The sequence below is a fragment of the Anomalospiza imberbis genome, chromosome 9, assembly GCF_031753505.1.
Source record: "Anomalospiza imberbis isolate Cuckoo-Finch-1a 21T00152 chromosome 9, ASM3175350v1, whole genome shotgun sequence".
Taxonomy (NCBI): Eukaryota; Metazoa; Chordata; class Aves; order Passeriformes; family Viduidae; genus Anomalospiza; species Anomalospiza imberbis.
Genome location: NC_089689.1, coordinates 19,272,912 through 19,298,960, shown reverse-complemented (window position 1 = coordinate 19,298,960; position 26,049 = coordinate 19,272,912). Strand labels below are relative to the sequence as shown.

The following is a 26,049-nucleotide window of genomic DNA, read 5'->3' as shown; positions in this document are numbered from 1 at the left end:
AGCAATTTATTCACACAGCTAAAACCCCACCAAACATGTAGTTTAATCAGATTACTGAGCCCTGCTGGCACCTGCAAAGATGTTGGAATTTTTACCTATTGAAAACATTGTTATGTATACGCTTGCACCTGCTGAACATGGAGTAGACTCCAAGGTTACAGCCACATTGCTTATCCAATCCAAATGAGCAGTTCAAAAACTGAGACTTATTCCATGCATTTTACAAAGCAATCTGGGATAAAGCCAGGGTCATATCACACCTGCTATATCACCTGCTACACAACAGTGATGACTAAGACCATTAGTATTATTTAATACAGTTAGTGCTTACTAAATCTAGTCAAAGACTAAGTCTCCCTTGTAATATAGGCTTTATAAAAATATGCAAATTTATATAAAGGTGATTTCTAACTCAGAAGGGAAGTAACAAATTTAAAAGCTGCGTAACCAAGGTTAGCACCTTGTCCCATTGCTCACCTCTCTACAGAGTTGCTTTCTTGTTATGTTTCTGATGATTGTTTGTGCTGTGTAAGGGGGTTTTTCACATATGATTGAAGCCAGCAAAAACTGGTATTTGCTGGAAGTATACCTCTCAGTTTTAAATAAATGTGTTCAGATTTCAGAAATAGCAAACTTCAAAACTGTAGGTTCTGCTATTACCCCCTAATTCCTGGTTACCTTTTTTGCATTAACCTTGAATTTCTTCCCTTTTTTTAGTATATATCCCTAATTGTCTGATAAACTTTCAGAAAGAAAACCCATCTAAATACAGAACAATCAAGATCCTGTAATATTCTCTGGTTCAGACATCTACATTTTATCCATACTACAACCCAGCAAAGATGGCATTATTGCCCTTGTTTTCATCCCATAGCAATTTCATAGTAATTTTCCTCTGTACCAGATTTAGTATATTGCACTTAGGATGTCACATTTGAGATTAATCTTATTAGAGTAATAAATTGTAACTTCACATCAGCAAACAACAGAATTATGTCTTAGCTCATCATATGCTGCAGGTATGCTTACATCACATAAAATGATTAGCTAATGTTTTGTTTCACTTGAAGCTGATAATAAAAAACTCCCTTACCTTGGCATACTTTAAGGTAAATGTTATTTTCTCGAGCTCATAGAGTGTGGGTGGATTTGAGCTAATTGCAACAGCTATAACTGCTGAGCTTACTGTGTGTCTCTGCTCAGAAGGGTCTTTGGAGGAGAGGTTTTTAGGCGAGGAAAGCAGAGAACCGATATTGCTGTACCGCAGAAAGACAACTGCTACAGTGCCTATCAATCAAACAGACCATGGTTAGGGGGTTGCGGGTTTTTATGGAAGAACAAAATTGAAGACATTAAGGAAACAATAAACAATAGACATTATTGCTGCTATTGCATAAAATATGCAAAACAGATGGAGTCTTTGTGGAATACTTATAAAAATGTTTTAGAGAGAATGAAATATAGCTTTATTTAAAACAATGTAACTGGCATTAGAAATAAAAATGTGTGTTTGCACTGGCAATACTAATTAGATATATGCATATGTATTTTTCCTAGAGTAATGTATGCTTGCTGCTGTTCTGCAACTGGTTACACATGTGGTGTCAGTTCTTATAAACTGAAATGTCTCCGACCTGAAGTAAATACTGGACTTTTCTACAGCACTTGGCTTGCTTTGACTTCCATTACAGTGGACCCAGGATGGGAAAAAGAAAAAGATATTTTAGGATTCAGTGCTGATCTTAAAAAATGTAGAGATTTTCTCCCTGGTACCACAATAAACCTCATTTTTAAATACTGATATGAGTTGAGATACAGATTACATGGAAGATGAAGATTTAAAAAATATTGTCCATGTTTATTAAATTATGTGGTATAGGCCCAGATCTGTTTAAACACATGTATTTATATTTAGTGATACGTATTTATATTTAATGACAACAGTAGTTGTAAGCCCTTTCTGTAGCACTCTGAAGTACAAGCCAGATCTGGGTCCTGCTGGTTTTGGTACTAAAGATTACACGTTCTTGCCCCAGTGAGCTACTCTCTGAATAGAAAAATGCACCAAATTTTGAAGGAGAAGTAGCACAGAGAGTTGAAGGGGCCTGTCCAAAGTCATACAGCAGATCTATGGCTGAGAAAAGGATAAAGCTCAGGTCTGTAGTACAAATGCCCAGTGTGAAAACTCATTGGATACTCATCGTGCCACTGGATATGTTAGAAATATCAGTCTTGAGACAATAAAGGAGAAAGAGTGATAAAAATACTTCATCTTCTTTGTAGTTAGCAGTGGGGAAGTTCAGCCTTGGTAAACTGCACATTAGGCTGTTTTCTAGTAGGTAAAAGTCTATCCAAGGTGTTTATTAACCCACCTACCCTCCAACCTTTGTTTCTCACCATTTGGATGAGGTTCCTTTCTCTTCTTTGGAGAGATCTTTATGTAATCTCCCCCTGTGTATACATGAGGGTGGATGTGTTTCATGTGGTGTGAATCAAAAGCAAAAACCTTGAGTGCTGTAAAAGAAGAAAAATACTGTACAAATCACAGCTCCATTATGGCCTACCATAATTTAGAGTTGGGTTAGTAATAGTTGGATTTCATAATTACTGTGAATTTTAAGACTCTATCCTTGTGCAAAATATTTCAAGAAAAAGGTCATTAGTATAACATGTTTGTATAAAGATCTATTTTTTTTTATTTTCATGCATACATTTTGCTCTTATACTTTTTACTCTTTCCATGAAAAATATAGTCTCTTATTTACCTTGCCTTAAATTAGGTACTGGAAAAACAATGTAGGTTACTTTAGGAAGAGCTATTGCTTTATTAAAAATGTATTTCCGAAAGGAGCTACAAATCACAATTATAAAAAGGAAAGCATAAAATTCTCCACTGAATAATAACATTTGATAAAAGCCAGCTTTTGAAAAGTATATATTTTATGGTTTTCTATCCATGCTACCAAATACACATTGCACCATGAACTAATGATGTGTCTTGTCAAAAAGCAAACAAACAAGCATCACCCCTTAGGACAAAAACTACATTAGAGACTATTGAGTTCTTTACTTGCTTCATTACAGTGCTTAGTTTCAATCACCCAGGATGGGAAAAAAAGAAGTCAATCGGGCTTTGTTTTAAAAACAAAATAAAGCAAACCAAAATAAAACAAAACAAATCCAAAACTTGACTGACAGAGGAATATCACTAAGCTAGACCATCTGCATTGCTTATAGCACAGCACACAAAAATAATATGAGCTATTCAATAGACCAGCTGTCAGAAAATGTTTGTAAGGGCCTAAGAAATTGTTTTCTTTGGCTGGAGTTTTGAAAAGCTTAGAGTTCAAGAGCTTGCACCAAAAAAAGCAGTGGAGAGAGAAGAGTAATGTTGTAGGTCTTATCCTAAAATAGTTGTGTGTGGCACATATGAGACCTGTGAAAAATTTATTCATGCTGAAAAAGAGTAACAAAAAATTTTAGTGTTTGGGTCCAATTTGGAAATAGGCTCATTCATTTTACCATTTTAGAACAAAACCAAGGAATACAATCATTATCCTTTCAACACAGGAATTCCTTTCCATTCTCTTTATCAGGTGTTTCTGTCACCTTGGTGACTGATACCTACAGTTCCACTGAAGACTGCACTCGAATCCTCTCTTCCTGACTTTCATGGCCTCAGCTCTGTGGTCATGAGAGCTTCTGCTTTCAAGTAAGGGAGGTGTGGGGAGGGGGGAACAGGGGCTTTACACCCAGAACCTGGCACTGCTCTGGACCTGCTGCAGACCCAGAGGTGCTCTGCAACAACATAAGTCTGATTCTACAGAGTCTATGTCAAAGAATAAATGCCTCCCTTCTTTTTCATCACTCCAGTTTATTTTTGGAAAGGTGAGGGAAGAACAGGTGGTTTGACCTGCCTCGAGACCACAGTAGGAATCTTACTCATCACGTCATCATATAAAACATCAAGCTGGTGAGAGACACTGAAGGACTTTATTAAAACTAAAATAAGAAATCAGATCACATACAGTTTGGGGACATTCAGAAAAATAAAGATGAAAGATTCCTTTGCCATTGACAAAGGAATCAGCTATGCTTTATCAGGATTTGCAAAAGGGGCTGGTGTCAGCCTTACTCCGCTCTGAGTAGAAGGAATGGTAAAACTATTATTACCAGAGCAAAATCAGCAGGTATTGGTGGGAAGACACCAGTACACAGGGAGGAGATAGGTGAGCAAAATGGTGCAGTTGAGACTAACCAATTCTCCTCCTGGGGAATTCCTCTTAAAATGAGAAATTCCTGTTGAGATAAAGCCACTCAAGATTAAACTCACTAAGTACAATCCTTATTCCAAGTTCATTTATAATAAGTACACTGAACCAAAAAGAGTCAAAAAAATCTGTAGAGAGCAAGTCCAAATTTTGTTCCACTGGTGTTTTCTATACACATGAGATGCATAGGATAATTTTGTGCTTATAAAATGAATCTAGACTGTGTGAGTATGGCCATAATGAGAGATTTAAAGAGACTATGAAAACAAGTTCCTACAGAATCTCAATTAATTTTTTTTACTCCGGACTTAAAGGTTTAGTATTGGAAAATTATGATACCTACACTGAAAGTCAGGTGTTAGTTACAAAAATCATACAAATTGACACCTGTGTCTTTCACATAACACCATTTCTTAATTGTGCTGAAAAACTCCTCAGTTTAATCCACATCTAAAGCATACCTTAGAATAATTTTCTTTATCTTACCTATGTCACTTGCATTAGCATCCAGCTGGACTGTCTTTTTGAAGCTCTGTGACATGAGAAGTGTCGCCTGCTCTGCACTGTGCAGCAGCTTAGTCAGGCTCCGCCTTTGGTTATCTATAGGGAGAGCTTCCCAGACTGTAATTTTGTCTTTTTGTAAAAAATTGTTCACAGTGTTGACCAAAACCTGTAAGTAAAAGCATGTGTTTGAGAAGAGTCACACACTGTCTTTGGAATAAGGACAGACCCACAGCTCCAAGGCTTGATCCACTCACGTTAATGGTGGTGTTGTGGAGGGCTTCATTGTCAGAGACAGAGTCACTCATGGTGTTCCATGATGAATAGGACAGTGCTTCAACATATGAAACCACTTCTACAGGTAAAAGTGGTCCCAAAGTATTTTTATTAATTTCTTGCAACTTTTCCAGAGGTGTTTTTAAATGACTAATCTGAAAAATGCCAGAATTCACATCTTAATGAAACAATTAAAGCCATATTTCTGTACGTGAAAATGAACCCAATAGACTGATTCCTGTTAATTAACATACGGGTTTATAAGACACTTGTGCATAAATACCCCTTCTCAATCAACAGGTTGACCTATAAATTATTGATATTACACATGTCTAGTATCACCTTCACAAACAACTATGATTAAAAAGATGGTGTGCTACCATTACACATTTTTTCCTTACAGCAGCTAAATTTTATTTATCCTGATGATCTAAAGTAAACTAGTAAATGTTCTGCAAAAAAATTAAATATCAATGATATGATTATTCTGCTCCTGTATTAATCTATTTACTTTTCTTCTAAAATTTAACTGAAGAGGTGGGAGCAGATGGAAAGTATTTGTATATTTTTAGTTGTTTTTTCTCAAATGCAAATGATAAAGCATGTAGTTGAATGAACTGTACTGCCTATTTCTCCTTCAGTGCTTCAGCTTATAAACTGCTAAATGCACTTATATAAAACAGCTATTTTAAAATATAGGCAGGAGAGTGAGGGATGAAGATTAACCTTCCACATTTCAGTCTCATGGCTGAATAAGAAAAGACTTCTTACTTCACAAGACTGGAATTTAATTAATAAAACACTCAACATCTGATTTTGTATGATCTCTACTGTCTGCTGTTGAACAGCTTTTATGGGGCTTGCTCTGTCTTTGACTGCAACTGAACAGAACTAGAAAACAGGTGAAAAATCTGACAGTTATTTACGTGAAAGTATTTTGAATTATTAATTTAAGTTTAGTTTGAGTATATCTTTTAAAAAATCTTGCTCTAAGATTTGGCTGTAACATTTACCATGGCTTTGCACCTAAGTGTGATAAGCATGTATTATATTTGACATAATGTTTTACATTGCAGGTAAACATAAAAAGTATGTTAACACAACCTATATGAAATACTAGGTTAATAAAATTCTTTAAAATAATATCTTTTTGAATCCAGTAACTTAATCAAGTTGCTTAATATCAAATGCAAACATCTACAATTGCTTTTAATTTATTTATGCTTATGCTTCATTTATCCTTTAAAAATAGACAATACTGTAGCTGTAGAATAAGGGATAGTGCATTCATTAATACATTTTTAATTGGCTTCAGGAATCTCTGTTTCTGCTGAAAAAAAGTATTTTCTGGTGAAAAATACTCTGGCCACAGATATTTGCTTCTATAAATCCTATATCACTTTACACACTTGCCTTTGAGGAGTAAATAAACCAGCATACCAAGATGCTATGGCTCCCTTTTCTATTTAGTCACTTGTTGACATTACTTCTGTAAGCTATCTTGCCTTCCTTCTGAACAAGCAAATAATTGCGCATCGGTAAATGCAGCAGTGTGTAACTCCAGAAATTACAGAAACAGCTGAGTGATTACCACACTTCTGAATTTTTCATGCATCATGACTCACTTTGCTGGAAAGAGAACATGCAGATTCCCAGCAAGTTATTATCATGAGTAGAACATACAAACCAGTTCAAATAATTTGAAATTATTAGGAAGCCTTCTGTCAACATGCTTAAGTTCAATTGTATGCTTCAAGCCTTCGTTAAAAACTGTTTAAGAACTATTATAATTGAAATAGCAGTTTCAAACAGAAACAATTAAAGGATTTGAAAATTAGTCTACAAACCAATGCTACTTACTCTGGCTAAAGTTCTATTAATATGTTCAGCTATACAGTCCTTGAATAGCTCACATTTGGCCTTTGGATTTTCTGTAAAAATAAAAAGGGAAACTAATTATACATTGCAGTTCAATCAATATTCAATACATACTAATTGCAAAAGCTCCTGTCTAGGTCATTCCCCAAACCACCAGCATTCTGAATTTAGGCACATAAAACACAGCATTCCATTCTCAAACTACAATTACAAAGACTTGATCTTGGCCATAATTATAACATTGGATTGGAATGAACTGTTTGATTCAGGTAGAAAGCTTGGTCTCTTTTATGGGACTTCCACAGGTGGAGAGAGCTCAAATTTACAGAGAGGAATACAGATCTGACAGCTATGAGGAGGTAACCATTATTTCAGATGGATCTCATCACTCTGTTTAGCAAAAATACATTTACAAAATTATTCTATTCTCAGGAATTGTAGATGCCACAGCCTTGCCTCTTTTTCATGTCTTGCTGATTAATCTAACTGAAGACAAATAGGCACTGGTGGGTTTCTCAGAAGATGTATCTCTATAATAACACATAAACCTTTATAATATCATGTACCTTGGCAGGAAGTGCCATCATTTGGCTTAAACTGCAATTTTCCTGTGGATGGTTGATAACCTTCCTTACAGGAGCAGTTAAACCCTCCATCCACGTTTTCACATTTTGCATGATCTCCACAGGCAACACTTCCTTCATTGCTGCACTCATCTACATCTGCAAATATCATGAGAAATTGAATTTTTATTAACTATTTACAGAATAACACCTTGCTGCTTTGTTGATAATAGCCCCGCAGACTACAAGCAGTTTCATAATAAAATTTCATATAATAAAAAAAAGCAAAACTAAACCCACAATCTCAATGGCAAAACCCCTGCCAATTATAATACTTAAGGATTAGAAGGATAAATCATAATTGATCATATTTTTATACCACCACTTTTATTGCTATATAATACTACACTGCTTGTGTTTTAAATCCATATTAATTCTATCATAACAAAATGGTCGACATGTTGCAAATAATCTGAAATCCATTTTTCAGAATTTAGACTAAATAGATTTTCTCAGCTTAGTTAGAAAAAGAAAAAAAAAAAAAAAGAAAAAAAAAACCCTGCAGACTTGTCTTTTAAGTTGCAGCTTTAAAAGGACACTGCAAAAGCTCACTGTCCATCTATGTTAATCTAAGAATTAAACCCTGTGCTCTTTAAAGTGCTTGGCATACCCTTTTTTTTTTTTTTTAATCCACATTTAAATTACATTTGCCTAAAATGTCTTTTGTACTTCTAAATAAATTGCCATTAGGTAGAAAAGTTCAGTAACTGGGTGGGGCATAGTCCAAGAGTAAAACCAATGAATTCCTGTAAGGGAATCCATGAATTTATCAATTTAGGAGAGCTGGGTACTAAATCCCTGGCTGGAGTACCGATTATTTTGCATTATTTGGCTGGCTAAGGATAAAGATCAAATAACTCAATGGAGAAAGCAAACTGGGAACTATACCAAATAATTCTGGAGAATAAAGTAATGGTCTGTGAAGTGCTGTGCTGGAAAGGAGAAAAACACAAAGAGCTTTGGGACAGGTATATCTGAAAAATGAGGTGGTACATGAGTGGGTTTAAAGTAGCCTGAGAACTGAACTGAAGGAAATGAAAGACAGTGCAAGGAATGGAGGAGAGAGGATGGCAGCTCCAATCAAGAACTGGTATGCTGCTTAGTTTTGGAAAGAAATTGGTGGAAAAAGGAGAAATGGTTAATTGATCAGTGGAGGAGAAGAGCTATCTGAATTGATAGGCAGCCTCTTCTCAGCCAGAGGGTGTGTTCAGAACAGACAAGCAGAAAGCAGATATGGGGTGGCTGGAAATACACTCAGCATATAGGAACTAGTTTCACACTCTGCTTTTGATACAAGAATCTTGGTGGTTTTCAAAAAGGAGCACAAGAAGGAGCAATAATACATGCGAAGTAAGGTTATTATTGAAAAATGGAAAGATATACTGCATGTATATGGATATATAGAGGGAATGCAAAAAAATACCTGAAGGATACTGGGGGGCCGTCTGTCTACTTGGACAGAGGTCTTCCTGGGATCCAAGGCTGAAGTCCCACCTCACTTTCATATATCTCTTTTTCTCAATGAGCCATTGGCTCTGATTTGCACCTGATATGCTGTGTTTTAAGCCTGAAGTTCAGAAGCTGCCATGGAAAAGCCATTCAGACTCCTGCACAGACAGGAGGGAGATGTGGGGCTGGAGATGCATTTGCCCTCCCCAGCACAGCCACCACTGCTCCGCAGGAAGAACCACCAAGAAAGCAATGTGTTTTAATGGCTTGGTGCCAGCATGGAAGCTTAAAGCAGGAGGTTAAATTTGATTTTCTGCATTAGGGCAATAGTTTATTTCCATATTTAATGCCCCAAACTGCTAATGTTTCTCTTTAAGGAGCTGAGTTTTGCATTATCTGTATTTGTATTGTTTCTGTGACCTCAGCATTCATATAAGGAGCTAACCACATTATACATGAACCAATCTGGCAAAAGGGAAGGAAAATAGCATGATATAGTGCTACACACGGGGTACCTCATAATTAAATGCTGTCATTTAAAGACATAAGGCTAAAGTTCTTACTCTTGGCATTTAAATAACCTCTCACATCAGTAAATTATAAAGCTTTGCTTGAAACAAGTAAGTGTCTGTCAGTGCCTTGTTGTGTGACTCTGTAAGACAGAGAGACTTTGAATGAAGTGGGAAGGGTGAAAATCCTGACAAAGCCAGTTTGTCTAACTAGAAAACACATCACCCTCAAACCAAAGATTTCTTTGGCTTTGTCAGCTACATGGAGGACATGTACATCTGAGCAAGCCATTCATCATGTAATGCAGTGCTAAAACACCAGCAGTTGACAACAATCTTTGCCAAAACTTACAATAACCTATAAATAAAAAAAGTAATATTTGAATGCTTTTGAGAATATTGTTATTAAGGATCAGGTCTCCATATGATTTTCCAAAATTGTCATGACACTTTTCTTTTCATAAACTTTTAGATCAGTAAATAATTGATTTGTTATTCCTGGGCAGTCATGCAAATTATTTTTGTAATTATATAAGATATTAGGTGCAACAGAGATTTTAATGATTAGACAGGATTATCCAAAACAAAAGCAGAAATTCAAGTATTTTGGCACTTTTCTGGCAACAGGACTGCTATTTAAAGTCTGATAGAGACACCCTGTTGAGTACATGCAAACAAACTTTCTGTAGTTGAGTTGTCCATATGGAATGGGTCCATGCCACGCCTATTTAATTTACTGTTTTCAGAAGAAAAAAACAACTCCTGGATGACAAAATTAAAAGGCAATATGCCTGAACTTTCAAGGTACTAATCAGCTTCCTATCCCTTTTAAATCAATGAGACTGTCAGGAGCAGCCAACAGTTTGTGACAGTTGCAAGAATGCAGCTTTTAAGTTCCTGCTTTGAAATGCTGTGAGCAGTAGCAGTAGGCTTTTGTTTCTTTATAAATTGTAGTTATGCCTTTTTAACCAAATATGCAATTGTTGGACCACATATGGACAACAGCTTGTCAGTGCTTTCAGCAATCCAGTTTCAGTGGAGCTTTGGGGTGAGGATCCCAAACTCTCCTCCTTGATGCGCTGTGGGAGCAGAAGTGGGCTGCCAAGGCTGTGTGAGCAGTCTTCACAGACAGCATTCCTGAGCAAAGGTTGAAGAACAGCAGCTTTTTAAACAGAAGAGCATTTGCCATAGGTCTGTAAAAAGCCCTGGCCTTTCAGTAAATATTCAAAACAAATCCTGGAGCTGAACTTTGAAGCTTTTATAATAGCTGCGATCAGAAAAATAATATCACCAACACCACTTAGGCTAGTGTGAAAATAGATTTATAACCTTTTATTTTATTTCTTTGCTTTGTCAGTCCTCATCTATTGCAGCAGGCAAGGAAATTCCAATTAAATTAAAAGCACAGAGAACAGTTATTATGTTCAGTCTTGCCAATTACAGGATTGTACCTACATCGCTTTGATTCTTCACCAGCCAGTCAAGACAGCTTGATGTCTACATTATACCTTCTGCTTATTAGTAGCTTGCAAGTGATTGAAAAGTCCAATTGCAAAGGACTAGATGTTCCCTCCCTGTGTCTCCACACTGTGGAAGGCAGCAGCACACACAAAGTAGAAATGAAAAAGGCTATGAATGGCAAAGGTAGAAGAAAAGTTCGCAACGTGGCCCAACGCCAAATTCCATCCACTGTACAGCTCCCTTGTCACAGCAGAGGATGAGATGGAGAATGGGTGCCTTCCCAGTGCTCTCAGAAACACCTGGGGAGAGCTAATAGCATGTTCCCAGAAAAAGCAGAGTGGCGTGGATGTCACTTTCATTTCACAGGTGGCCATTTTCATGTTTTTACTCTGTTGACTGGGGTGAAAAAAGTAGGTTTCTATTTCACTTTTTTATCTGCAGCTGAACATTCAATAAATTGTGAAGTCTAAGAAAAAATATGGCTTTTGCAGGAATAAAAAAATAGATTTTAATATCTCACTTTCAGTACAGCAAAAATATGTCTTCAGAAATGTCACATCTCTGCATTCTTTTTTTTTTCCTTCTCCATTTCCTTTATCCTTTTCTTCTCCTCTCTTTCCCTTCCTACTATCCAGTTCCTCCTCTATCTGCATCTCTGTCATCTCTTCAGCAATTTTACCTGATAACATGAGTGAAATACTTTTGACCCTCAACTCAAAACTCAGCATTCTGACTGGATTAAGGGTGAACCAACATTTCTAAAAGCTGTTGTCCCAAGATTTCTTTTGATCTTCTACCTTGGGGAACATTATCACTTTTTTACTTGGGAGCTTATTGTGGTTTCCAAAGAGGGAACACACAGGTATGTGCATGGACTTCGAAAGTGACTTGCCCACACATGTTAATGTGCCACACTTGCACTACTGGAAACTCAGGTAGGTTTGAGGGCACAAACAAATAGGGCTCATAATGGCATACTCTCCAAAATTCAAACACTAGTTTTAAAGTTACTGCCATGTACATATATACACACATGAAAAAGAAGATTTAAGACTTTGCAGAATCTAAAAATATATTGCGGGGCCCCATAAACTTGTGTAGGATGGGTACCTTGTACTTCTGTTCTGTGATTTGTACTAAATAACTTACACTCTATTTAAAATGAAATGTTGATATTTGCTTCACTGTCACCCTGAATACACAAATGTCAGCTGCTTGTGTGCAAGTCATATCTGCTACCTGTAGCAGCAGAACCATTGGGTACAAAATATCCTATTATGGCTTCCCTGATGGATAAGGAAAAAAATTAATTGTGGATCAAAAGGTTGTGTTTAGGACTCACATCTTGGTAAAGTAATTGGTACACTTGTTTAATGAAAAAAGGTGCCCACAGGTAATTTTTTTTAATTTCAGTATGCATTTTGAAAGCTCTTGGCTCCTCCATGTGGATATTCAAAAAGAAGAAGTACTAAACTAAACTCTAGTAGAGGATAAAAAAAAAAGATTAGTCTGCCCAGTAAAGAGGAAAAAAAAGAGAAATTATCAAGCTAAGGGTAAGAAGTTTAAGTGACACAAAAAGAGTCAGGGAAATAACTTTGAAGAAAAACTTCCGAAGCTGAGGAAATATCATAATGTAAAAATCAAAACCTGGAGCAGAAATGGTGAGAATATTTACAGCTCAATGTGCTAACTGTCTCCATCCCAGCTAATTTAAGAATGATTCATAGCAGCTGGATAAAGCAGAGCACTTTTAGATGGATGTGAGCAATGGGCAAGAAATGTCGATTAGATCACTTTCTGGCTTAATATGCAACCACTCTGCTGATATTAAGAGCAGTGAGAAGAGAGGTTGTCAGCACTCACAAGCTCACAGGAGACATACCTAGAATGAGACACAGTCAGCATAAAGGTGTAAAGGGCAATAGATTTATTTCTCATTTTCCCATTCCCTGAGGACTTTTGCAACATACAGAGAAAATTACCAGGAGTTTGAAAAAGAGAAATAGTTACAGTTCTTCCATTGAGAGGAAATCCTAAAGGATTGCATGGTTGTTCAGAAATAACATTTTTCCAGAGAACTTTTCCTCCCCTGTAATCTTGAACGTGTTCCATTCAACTGCTATAGAACTAGAGGCTAATGAATGGCACAGGAGGTAGAATAACCACTGATCTTGCTTGTTGCTTTTGATTAGACTTGAAAAATTACCAAAAGTATCCTAACCGAGTTTCCAAACAAAAGATATTTGAAGTATACTAGTTCAAACTTATAGAGAGTTTTGCTGATCCAGATCTGAATGCAGAATATTTTGTCACTTTTTTTTCTGAGAATGTGACCACCTTGCACACAGATCAGTGAAACAGTGGCATAAATGGGTGAATTGGTGATTTTTATGTTGTCTTAACTATATATTTATTGTGTAAATCTGTGACATGTGGATTAAATATATTGCAAGCAGAGTCAAGATATAAGTGTCATTGAAAGCAATGACAGCTGCTCTGCTGTCAGGGAGAAGTGTGGGCCCGAACTGGAATATTAATCAAGCTTCTTCCAGTCCAAATGTGTGAATTTTATACCCAGACTCCAAACTTCACAAATATGAAAGCATTTTGCTAGATTTCTATAATTAAGAGAAGCAATAAGAGTGACAATGTAAAGCTCTCTGGCAGACAGTAAATAACTTACCCACGCAGGAGGTTCCATCATTAGGAACAAAAATTTGTTGACCATTGCTGGGTTTGAAACCAGACACACACGTGCAGTAATAACTTCCCTCTGTGTTTGTGCAATTGGCATGCTCTCCACAAGGCTGAGTAGCATTCTCACACTCGTTATCATCTACAAGACAAATTATGGAAAAATATATTTACATTTGATGATTGAAGAAAGCAGTATTCTATAAGCTTAATTAAGCTCTGGTATTTCACTTGAGTAAGTCTTGAATGCTGAGCTGGCAGTCTTGGTATTTGTCTATATAGTTTTCTCATTGCCAAGGATGTAATCAGGTGTTCAGCAGTGCTCATCTGCCCTCATCCTGTGTGAATCAACAAGTGAGAGATCAGCAGAATACTGAAATGAATGGTTTAATTGGATATACACTTGGAATAAAGGATTGAGATGGGTGTGTGTTCTGCCATGGTTGTAATTGATAACATTTTTTTCCTATCCAAAAATCTACAGGTAGAAGCTCACTCTGAGGATGTGTTTGGGAATTCTGAATTATAAAAAACAGAGGTCAAAAGAATATAAAGAAATCACCCCTTTCATTCTGACATCAAAGCAGAACCACTATAGCTAAATGCACATTTTTTATGGCCTGTTTTAAAAGGCCTTCTGTGGTATTTCTCAGTATTACTGGAAAACAGACTTACAAATTCATCCTACTGACTGGCCTGAGTCTTCAAGTATATTGTTTTTTCTTAGTCATCCCAAAGATATTAACAAAGAGATGAGCAAGATTCATGTCTTGAGCCTTACCTCTTAGCAATTGATCTGCAAGTCATAATTTTTGTACCTGAAAATTCACATGAACAATTTTACAGGGCTAATCCCATGTCTCCAATGACACAGTGAAAAGGAGTGATATACACAAGTTTGAGACTGTCATCTCTGCAGAGCCTCAGCATGTGCTGTCATTATGAGCATGGGAATCCAGCAATCTTAATCAAAGGTCAAACAAAATCATAAACTCATGCTTTGAACTGCATAGTTGATCTCCTTCAATGACTCAATAAAACCATTTCCTCTCCAAAATCTTCCAAGGATTCTGCTGTCTATTGAATAATTTTCTGACCAAACTTAAAAAAAATTTCAAAAGCTTTCTTATCCAGGCACACTACTTATCAAACTGAGAGAAACACTCACAATACTGATAAAACCATCTTTCCAACAGCCCATTTTTTTGAAGTACCCCAAAACTTTGAAACAAAAAAAAACAATGGAAGTATCCCAAAGAAGGTGGCACTCTTGAGTGGAAGTCTCTATTTTCTACATCATGAGAAAGGAAAAGAGTTAAAGACTTCCTGAAATGTACTGGGATTTTGTTCCTATTCTCAAGCAAAAGGTACTCCTAACATGATGAATGACAGGAAAGAATTTTAACAGGGAGAGAAATAACAATTTATTGCAGAAGAGAAATGATTTAGTAACATGACAGGGAGAAGAAATATGATTTCAGAAAAGACACCCAAGGAAGAGCTGTAGAAAGGTGCTCCTGCTGGTCAGTGTTCTCATAAGCTGTTTACAGAGATAGGATGCAGATAAGGAAAGCGGCACACAAGCTGGGGCAGTGACAAGATTAAAGTACAGCAAGAGCCACAGAGCCTTGCAGGAATACATTTCTGGAATAAAACTTAGTCACAACCCCCAGCATAACTCAAACAGGACATTTTTTGAGATTTGAAGTCTGATATGATTTTGAATGTGACTCAGTTGACTCAGACATGCAAATATCAATTCAGAGCTGCAGTTTTCCTCCAGGGAATTTGGGTCAACAGTATCAAATGGATTATGCTCATTAAAACTAAAATGTAATGTAATTTAATGAGGAATCCAAGTATAAAAGCACTGTGCCAACACACGTCAACAATATTTATTCTACAGCCTTGGTATTCATGAGAATACAGCAGAGGATCTGTATCATTTGGATCTTAAAGAATGCCAAAATAAAACCTAATTAGCATAAGTGGAATTATGATAGGGAGGAAAAAGTGTGATGTTGATCCCAGTTAAAAGCATGAGAGCATGAAAAAATCTGGTTTGTCACATAGCATTGCAGAGACCAGGTCCCAGAAAACTTTACAAACCTTAATTACAGGGTCCACTTATAATGTATTTTGTGTGTGTCTGACTCCTTTGCAATCCAAATTTGCCTAGCATTTAGTGACAAAAAAAAAGAAAGAGTGGATTACCCTATTGTAGTTGTAAAATTAATTTGGTCTTGGGAAAATATTACAGATTCTATAAAAGAGTATGTGTTGACTTTGGAAAGCTCATGGGATTGTAGTCTTGGAAGATGAGAAGTAGAAGGACACTGATGGGTGGCAGGACTTGATTTAAAGTAGAGGAATAACAGAGCTGAGGGTTCTAAAGGCTACATGCAAGAACATTTCTTTTGGATTTTTTTTCCAAGAGTTCAACTATAGTCCTTGATATCCAGCAATATTGCCTTTTTTACGTGGTCCAAAGAATTTATAAGCAATATTAAAATTATTCATACAGTGGTTATCAACAAATTCTCTAGAATTATACCTAAATAACTTCACTGGGTTATTGGCATTTTATCTCAATATTTATGATGTCTGCAAGGGGTTTAATGGTGACTGTATGGCCTTGGTAAGCTTGCTTATTGAGAGACCTTACAGAAACCTTTTGAACATTGAAGAACAGCAGTAACTTACATTGCAAACACAAGAATGAATATTTCAAAGAGTTAAATTCACATGGAGCTTTCTTTTCACTATTTCCATGGTCTAAAGTAATACTGAGCAGACTGTGCTGGAGGACAATTTACTGGACCACATCCTGCTTGCATTGAAATGAATGACGTAAAAGTTACTGACGTAAGTAGGCTATGGAAAACTACTAGGTTAATGAGGAAGGCAAGAGAAGAAGTTTGAAAAAAACAGAAAGGATTTTCATATAAAGTCTATCTAAATATTTCTTTTTACACAAAATATTCTACAAGATAAAAAATGATGGCAAAAATATTATCGAGTTCTCTATGTAAACAACCTGAATTTTTTATTCAGACAGCACTCCAATGAGGAGCCCAGGGGCTCAAAGTAATACTCCAAATTTTACATGATTTATAATGTTGTTGGATTTGTGATTTAAAGGATGTCAGGAAAAAACAATGGGTTTTATAGATGAAAAAATGTTTTTCTAACATAATTTTCTAACATATCCTTTCTATACAGAAAGGATACTTAAAGTGACAGCACTCATATAGTCCACCTGCTTTGTTGCTACCTAATTTAATTACAGCATGTGCCTTTAATGCTGCACAGCTACTCATTGAACACTGCAGGCAGTATATTGGGAATACACATTGCTTTAAAGATTTTTTGTCTCCAGTAAATTATGAAAAATTTGGAGACTTTAGAGGCATGACTAGCCAAATGACAAGGTTAATTATCATGGCTAAATGGTAATGTTACATTCTAGTCTGTTTGATACACAAGGCATTTCCTGAATAGCTGCATTGTCTTGAGAAATGACAGCGGGAGTGTAGAGCTCGTTATTGGGATTCTAGGCTTGCTTGGTTTTTTGGAGTTGCTTTCCATTTTTGGTTAGTTATTTTTTTTACATGGCAGTTCTATGACTTGGATTGCTCTAAAATCTGATTACCAATCAAAATGTAAGGAAGGTTATAAATAATTTCCAAGGGAATTTGTGTTGAGTAACTCAAAGATATGTGGAAGATATATGAATGCGTACCTGAATACTAGGTAGGATGTTTACATGGTAGAGTTGTATAATAAAATCCATTTTCCATTTTTACCTTAAAATTACAGCTAACATGTATTTTACTGTACATAAATGTCATTATGGTTAGATAGAATCAACAACTGTTATAGTAATCTATGTAACATAATCATAGCTTTACTAGTCTCTTGAGAATGCATTATAGATTTTTAAAGGAAAAAAAAAGGAAAAAATATGAAAAACTGACATACCCCTCTAGAGCTCCATTTTGATTTGAGCTAGTAGTTCTGTTTTCAAACACTTGTGCTCATTAATATGAGTTCATTTTTGTATAGAGGGCATTAAATTCTTTTAGAAACTTTAAAACATACCAATACAAAAAGGAAGAATGATTTGTGGATTTTAGGGTCATGATGCACTTGGAAGCTAGAGGAATCTGATAAGATTTTAGGAGGAGAAAAATGAACCTGGAACATTCCCTTTGTTGTATTCCACATCCCTTTTAAAATGCAAGAATTACCATGTCATATTTGGTATATATATGGTATTTTAATAATGTGTGGTTATGAAATTATAACCTACAATTAGAAAACAGCTACAAAAGTAAATAATTTGCTTTTTTTTTTTGTGAAAGCATTGGAAAATTCTTTGAGTTACCAATTTTGGATACAAGATTTTTGTAATACCGCTTGCGTATTTACATGAAAAATACCATGAGGAAAAAATCTTTAGGTAGTGGATTTATCAAATGGCTATGAAGGATTTTCATTGCACTGGGCACATCTCTGTGACAGACCTTCTGATGATATGATGACATATAATATGAAGAGTTAGTTTTGGGGGTGAAACTTGTCATATTGATTCAGAATCACATAAGTTTTTCTTGGTTTACATTTTATAAATTTTTAAATAAATCGTTATTCCCTTCAAGTAACAAACAAGGTGGAAATCCAAAGTTTAACAGAATGATTTGTGCATTTTCATTCCTCCCCAATCCAAGCAAAATGAGATTTTTGTAAAAATGAAGAGAATATTAAAGACTCCTGACCAGAGCTTGAATTTGTTAACCTGAGTTTTGCCAAAGCCTCACTGGATCAAGCATTGGTCCATTGCTGTGATTTTCACAAGTTTAGTGAAGCCTGATGTTACTAAGGACTACAAGCAGATCTTACACTACAATATATGCATGTTCTATTTAGTGCGTTCCCCGCATGACAGAAAGTTAATGCAATGAAAACATCAACAATTAATTTTCCCCTCATCCACGCAAACCTATCTGTGGAAACCAAGCTTGGAGGCCTCTGGGGCATGCCCATCTACCAAGATGGATACAGTATCTCTCGGAGACAGCAGTCTGAGAGGTGGGCAGCAGAGGGTAGGAAGGAAATGCAGCCAGGCTGGCTGGGGAATACATTGATTCATTGCATCCGCTGTTTTCTGACAGTAGCCTCTGCTGCCAGAGCTGCTATGGAGCCCCTGGGGGAAACGAAAACTACCCGTCCCTAGTGTAACCCTCATGGGAGAACAGGGCTTGAAGTGCCTCACTTAACCCCTCAAAAGCAAGGAAATGAAAGGCTTCCTGTAAAACAAATTCCAATGGTACTGCCCCCGCTGTGCTTAGCTTGTCTGGAGGTCTCAGAACAGTGGGTGATTTTACATACATTACTTCTGTGCTGCAGGACTGCATCTACTGCCATCAAAGCCGGAGTTAAGAACAGCAATACCATTAACAACCTTGCCTTTCCTTTCTTGTGATTTGTTTCCATTAATGGCAATTTAACACAATTTGTTTATGATTCTCCAAAGATTCAGCATTCGAGCTTGGTCTAAATCAGCATGAAAGAGCAGATGCTTAGAATAACCACTTGAGACTGTAGGAACTGGGCTGGAAATCTCATTTAAATATGAATTGCTTTCATAATGGGCCTGATTCATCTTTGTCCTACACCTGTGTGGGGAACCATGCAGTTGCTGCATAGGAAATCTTACCTCTGCAAGCTCTGCCTTGTTAAGATTTCACATTTCCCTACTGCCTTCAAGAGCTTCAATGCCTTCTTGGGATGTTTTTGTAGCTTGGCAGGAGTTTTTAACCCGTTTTAACTTGGTGGCTCTGCAACTAGCTGGTCTCCTATAAGGTCTTAGTACAGCAAACAAATATTTTCTCTCACATCTTCACGGGCTACGTGTGTATAAAGGGATGATTTCAGATCAGCAGTTCTTTCACACCTGGATGAACTAAGGGGCCTCACAACAGAAAATTCCCTTAGTCTCAGTTTAAGGAACAGGACACAACTGTCTAAAAGAAGGAGGAAAAGAAAGTTTCCTACATATTAAAGTCACATTCAGGTTGAGTTTCAGAGAATGGACAAGGTTTGGAGGGGTTAATCTGTTATCCAAACTGTTTCCCTCATCTCTTGCTGATATTTCCAGACATTATAAATTAAAAATGAACAGCATTTATTATCAGGTAAGTGCCAGTGATGAAATTGTCATTTTGTTTAGCCACAGAGAACATCCTGCTTTTTCAACACTTGTGAAATATCAGAAAAAGGAAATATATAATTTGTTATCACTCATATGTGACGAATGGAGTTGTTATGGGGTATATACCATTAAAGGTACTAGCCCTTGACTGGAAACAAACCATTTACCCAGAGAGGTATCTGCAAGAATTTGAGAACAAAAAGGAACCAGGTGCTTAAATTAGTGAAACAGAAGTAAAAGGAGGATTAAATAATTGAAGGAGGGAATAAATATTGAGTGGTCCTGTCACAGTTTTTCCCTATCACTTCCTCCCCTGCACCTTTGAAGAGCAGAGGCCCACATGGAGTATATCAACACCCTCCCATCACTCTCCCAGAAGAGACCTCATTGCTGTACTGACCAACAGAGATTCAGCAAGAAAACTTCAGAGCTGCAAGTGCAGAGCATCAGTTTGGGTGTCCAAACTGCAAATTTATTGTCTGACTGACACCCCTTCCCTGACTGGGTCGTGAGGGTAAGACCTGGGGGTGCTATGAAGATTTTCTACTGCAGGCAAAACTCGGAGCTGGTCAGGCATCCCCTGTTTGTGGAGAGCAGGGTCCCAGGAGCCTGTCAGGGGTGTGGGTGTTGAGCACAGCCCAAGGGGCAGCTCACGCACAAGGGACAAGGAGCTGCCACTCACTCTTCCGGGTAGCAGACCACGACCTTCTTGTATCTGGAGTACTCCAGGATCCCCTTCTGTCTTTCTCCCAAGAACATGGTATTAATTTACCAGCTGAGAAGCTGGTCTGATGAGCTGTTAAAATGCAATGCTAAAGAAGGAGAGAGATTGTAGCAGAGTAATGTCAGAGACAGTGCAGTGGGAAAAAGCCCCAGAACAGGTTGAAGATGGTCTGCTGAAGTTCTAAGGCTGGTTTTTGAGAAGTTATGACTAGGTGAATTATTTGGAAAGCTGGCTAATAGGTACTGAATAGGAGTGGATAAAAAATAATCCCCATTTCAGTTCCAGACACATGCAGCTCCTGGTAGGTTATATTGTGAACTCAAACAACACAATGCTCCCATCTGACAGGATGTGAATAAGTGAGACGTCACTAAAATCTAAACATTTTGGTCCCATGCAAGAGATTAGACAGAAGGAAAGCAGTTTAGGAAACAGTCTGATTAAGGGGGAATAAAAACTTCCAGGCAACACTGTTCTAAATTTCAAAACAAAAAAGTATATTTATTCAGAAAACACAGCCAGGAAATGCATCAGCACTTTACAACTTGTATATGAAATCCAGAGCGGGGCCATCATGGTAAGGGTGAGCAAGATATGAAGAAGGTATAGCTGAGAGAAAACACAGCTTGACTGAGGCAGTGGAACTTTGAGCCTTATCTAATGAGCTTAATCAAATTTGCTACAAACATACAGGAAAGGCTGTGAGAAGAAATGGTGCCAGGATATGTGCTTATCATCCTTCAGTCACTCAGGACTACATCCTGGGGTCTGCAATGTCACATGGCAACAGCAGCACTGTGTTCCCACTGGGCCAGGCAGCTGGGGCTGGAAGCACACAAAAGCACCTGTGCTGCTCTGGGAGCCTCTGCCAAACACAAAGGGCAGTAGCAAATATTTAACCTCAGTGACACTGTGAGGTGTGTGAGCTCGTTGCACAGGTGGCACACAGTGATGGACACAAATGAGTCAATACATGGGACGCTGCAATGATTCATAAATAACTGCTCAGGCACAGAGCTAGTTGGTAAGGTAGTTTTAACTGGAGTTGATGGGATCAATTTGTTTGGGGTGGTTCATATTATACATTTGGGAGCCAGAAATTAAGACCAGGCTGCTGAATTCCTCCCTGGAGTGGGCAGACAGGTGTGTTTGAACTAAAGGACAAGCTCAGGTTCATATCTAATTCTGAAGCAGGCTTTCCCCTAGCTGACTTGCTCCATTTCTCCTTGTGGCAGGCTCAGAAATACCAGGACTGTTTTTGCATTTCTTTCCAAGTGAATATGCTCATGTTTGGTTTAAGTGTGTGAAAAGCCTGTTTCCTTAAGAGAGCCTGACCTCAAACTCACAAATGCCCAAGGAGTGACTCCCATTAACCTACACCATTGCTATTAGAGGAGCAAAGGGGCAAAACCTGCCAAGAGCAGAAGTCAAGAATCAAGATCACATTGCTCTTCCTTTCCTCACCCACACTGATTTAATTACAAAACCCAACCTCAACATCCTGGCAGACACCCCGAGTCAAGCTTGCTACTTCAGGATTAGACAAAATGTAATTGAGACACATCATTAATTTCTTGGTTCGCCTCCTTCAAAAACAAGGAATTAACACAAAGTGAAGTGCAGCTGAGTGGGTATATGCTGGATTTGAACTGCTGGCAGTGTGCAGGTATCAGTTTTTTCTGAATGCTACCAGCAGAAGTGTTTTAGAATCTTCACTGTTATTAAATAATATAATTTCCCATTTAGCTTTCATTTTTGTTGCTAACTTACTTGCTTTCACTGAAAAACATCCTTTAACTGAAAAGTAAAACAGGACATGCACAATCAGAATATTTTTGCTTAAAAGAAAGTAAGCAGCACAGCAGTCCCCTACTGAAAGGGATTTGCCAGTAGATAACCATGCGCCCTTCTGCAGAACTGAATGGCAGCTCAAGTAGAAGTTCTGTTTCAGCACCGCAAATACAACTGAATTTAAAAAAACAACAAAGAAAACCAGAAATCCAACCCAAACTAAATTACAGCCAGACAATATTGGCATTCTAATTTCTTGCAGATTTCCCATTGCACTTTCCATAATTCTGGTATAGAATCAGCACCATCCATGAGAGTGGATACATCAGAACGTGAGAGAGAAGTCTTGATTACATTAACTCTTTCTTCAGAGTATTTACTTATTCTGTGCACACATATCTCTCCAATAGCCTCTGTATAACAGTATTAAGGAAAATAGGACTCAAAGTTGTTCAATTACCAATGCGCCTGGTTCTTGTTATTTCCAGCACTAATTTCTCAAAACTCTGCTTGCAGAACTTTCTGAAATACATAAACTCAGTATGACAGAATTTTTTGCATGTTACATTAGAACCATAAACACTCTTGTAGAAGACATAATTCTCCAGTAGCTGCAAAGAGGTTTTACATTACCATGCACCAAATCTTATGATCTATCTGATCTGCATGCAACAGATGTTAAATGCATCTAAAGAAAGACAGTATAACCACATCAGGATTACTCTGTTAACATCTAAATCCCAAAAGCTACTAAATGGATGTCTCCCACAGACAGTTCCAGAGGGTATCACTCAGAGGCAGTGATCTGTCTGGCTTCCTCAACAATGACCCATCAAACAGCAGGTGAAACACAAAGCTAGAGGTCAGGGTGAACATGAATTCCTATATCTCACATTTCCAGACTACCCTTCTGGTCCATGGGAGATAAGCTCTGTCCATTTACATTTCCCATTTTACTAGCATTTTTGGAAGAGAAAAGAGGAACTGAATTTTACTTAGAAGGTTTTTGCTACATTCTAAATTTAGAACCATAGCATTAAGACTTTGGGCAAGAAGGACAGCTAGACATGTAGACAGGACAACTGGTGTTCAACTTTTGAATCTGCTGCTTAAAAACAGGTAGTACGTTATGAAGCCCAGGCATCATTGTGCTACATTTTTTCCAAAGAAAAAAATTTATTGCAAATAATTTCCTGTAACATATCTGAAACAGCATTAAGAACATTTCCCGCTTTTGAGATGTGCACTATGTTCCATTTTGGATTTAAAAAGCAGAATAGAATAAAAAATGTGGTAAAATTTCATTGAGAGAAGTAGTAACTCAAATAACATGGAAGGTCATAAAACAGTGACAACAGAAGCTTTTTTTTTTCATTGTGGAACAGTGCTCAATGATTTCTGAAATCACAGGCTAATTATGCTCTGAGTGGATGAAGTACCTTAAGGAGTCTGGACTGGGCATCAGAGACACAGAGATCACTATTTACTTTTGTCAAACCCAATTTATAGTACTAAAGATAGGAGTATCTTGATAAAATTTGATTGCCACTCTTCAGGAGGTTAGATGAGGTGACCTAATCCTGCTCTATGAAACACTTGTACCTATATTGCTCTCAGCTGATATTTGGGTTAGGAGATTAGAAGAAGATATTACAATAGTGGATAATGGTTTTATTTATTTTATTTTTAAAGTCAAAAATTACATGTGAAATATTCATCTTCTGCAGTGGCCCACATAGCTGTCATGTGACTTGATAACTGTGCTTTTTATATTAGTCCTATTTGTGAGCTATCCCATTTAAATGTTCTGGAATTCAATAGCTTCACTTCTGGATAATAGACTAAATCACAAAAGGAAATAATTCCAATCTATAACTGAGAAAGGCCATTAATTGCTGGAATACATCCAGTCTCCAAACCTGAAGATATCAAATATGGTCTGGCAAGGAGGAGACAATTAGGCTGAGGAATTCTACCCAGAGGGAAAACATGCCAGCATTATTTCAGCTGGACTAATGACTACAACAATAACCACTGAAGTATTTCCAGCTACTGTCAATGCTGCAAGTATTTAACTCCATGGTCAAAACATCTTAACTACTGACTGATATTCTCAGAGACTGACCCCAGTGGATGATTTTGGGGAAAAAAAAAAAACCCTATAAAATCATACAGGTTTTGATGTTGTGTACTCCTTAGAGCCTCCCTTTTTTTTTTTTTTTTTTTTCTTCTGATGTGAATTGAAGCTAAATGTAATGACAGAAGTGAAACAGGAGGTTATATCTGTGGTACTGCTTGGCTCAGTTAAAAGGTTGCAGGTACTTGGATGATTATAATAGTTTTCCCATATAATAGCCAAATATAATCTCAGTGGAATTTCTACTTTGAAAAGCATCTAGCTCTCCTTTCTGTAGCAACCTCTTCCAAAAATCAGACTGGTCTTAAGGCCAAATTTCCTCTTTCATGTCTCCCTCCTGAAACATACTTTGAAGCGATGGAACTCATGGTCTCCTCATGCCAAATAGTCTGAGTTGCTCTTTCTGGACCTTTTTTCCTAAGGCATAAAATCTGGAAAATTTTTAGCTTCATGTCAAACAGCAGAATGAGTTAACTTACTCAGATCTCATAATGAATATTGAGTGTGAGGGGAGTACATGGCATCCTAAATCAATCTAAAGTGACTTTTCCCTTGCTGACTACACTAACAACTCTTCTCTTCATTAGTTAATACATCCTAGGTTGAAATATTCTGTTTATTCATAATCACTGTTGTCTACATAAATTTGTGATTTTCTAGTGAAGGTTTTTATTCTCAGAAACAGAGGCTAAGGACTTTATTATCCCAATGATACAAAACACTTAGTAGGCAAAAACCAAAATTCCATTAAAAACATATCTGAGCTTGGACAGAAGTAATACTTATACCATGGAATGAAGGCGAAATGTGGCACTAGTCAGAGATGAAAACACTTTTAAGTTTGTCTACTATATGCAACCTGCCACATAAAGTGTTATCATGTGCATTTTATGCCTGGAAGGACTGACAGGCAGGAGGGTGTGGATATGTTGTAAAAATGCTGTGTATCTTTTGGCAATGGGAGACAGGGTGTGTGCCACACTGGGGTACTGCATGAGCTCAGAGGTGTGTCCTATCACAGGCAGTGGTGCTGCAGTAGTGCTGCTCTCTGGCCAGGTTAATTTGCCCTTTAAATCCAGTCTCTATTAGCCTGGCCATGGCAGCACAGCCACAGCTCTGCTCGCTGTGGCCTGACCTGGTTTATCCAGCGCTGCACTCCCTCAGCTCAGCAGACACTTGGAGAAAAAGTCCCAGTACAAAGCACAGAGAAAACATTGCTGCCACTGGTTAAAGGGAGAGGTATAATTTACATACTAAGATGGCAGAACAGGAGGATTGTCACGAGGTACTGAATAAATGCACATAAAACACAACAGATTTCCAGAGACTGCCATGCTGAGGTTCCATCTGAGAGGGAGGCACTGCAGAAACTTTCACCAGTATTGTTCTCTGAGTGTTACTCAGCTCCAAAGTTCTCAGTTGGAAAGGCTAAAAACTTGCTTCCCAAGAGAATCACTCAAATATAAAAAGAACCTTCCCTTCGCATATTGAAATAAACCCCTCAAATAAACCTAATCAAGA

The 26,049-nt window shown here is 37.4% G+C and overlaps 1 protein-coding gene across 3 annotated transcripts in view; it reads right to left on the bottom strand.

Moving 5' to 3' along the window:
* ADGRL4 (adhesion G protein-coupled receptor L4) overlaps positions 1 to 26,049 on the bottom strand; it is a 130,143-nt gene that overhangs the window by 22,056 nt on the left and 82,038 nt on the right. For all 3 annotated transcript variants that reach the window (XM_068199981.1, XM_068199980.1, XM_068199982.1), the window contains 7 exons: positions 13,652 to 13,804; positions 7,493 to 7,648; positions 6,909 to 6,979; positions 5,030 to 5,203; positions 4,758 to 4,941; positions 2,398 to 2,514; positions 1,094 to 1,287 (listed from right to left, as the gene is read on the bottom strand). In XM_068199981.1, the coding sequence (XP_068056082.1) occupies positions 1,094 to 1,287; positions 2,398 to 2,514; positions 4,758 to 4,941; positions 5,030 to 5,203; positions 6,909 to 6,979; positions 7,493 to 7,648; positions 13,652 to 13,804 (1,049 nt within the window). The remainder of the gene's footprint in view (positions 1 to 1,093; positions 1,288 to 2,397; positions 2,515 to 4,757; positions 4,942 to 5,029; positions 5,204 to 6,908; positions 6,980 to 7,492; positions 7,649 to 13,651; positions 13,805 to 26,049) is intronic.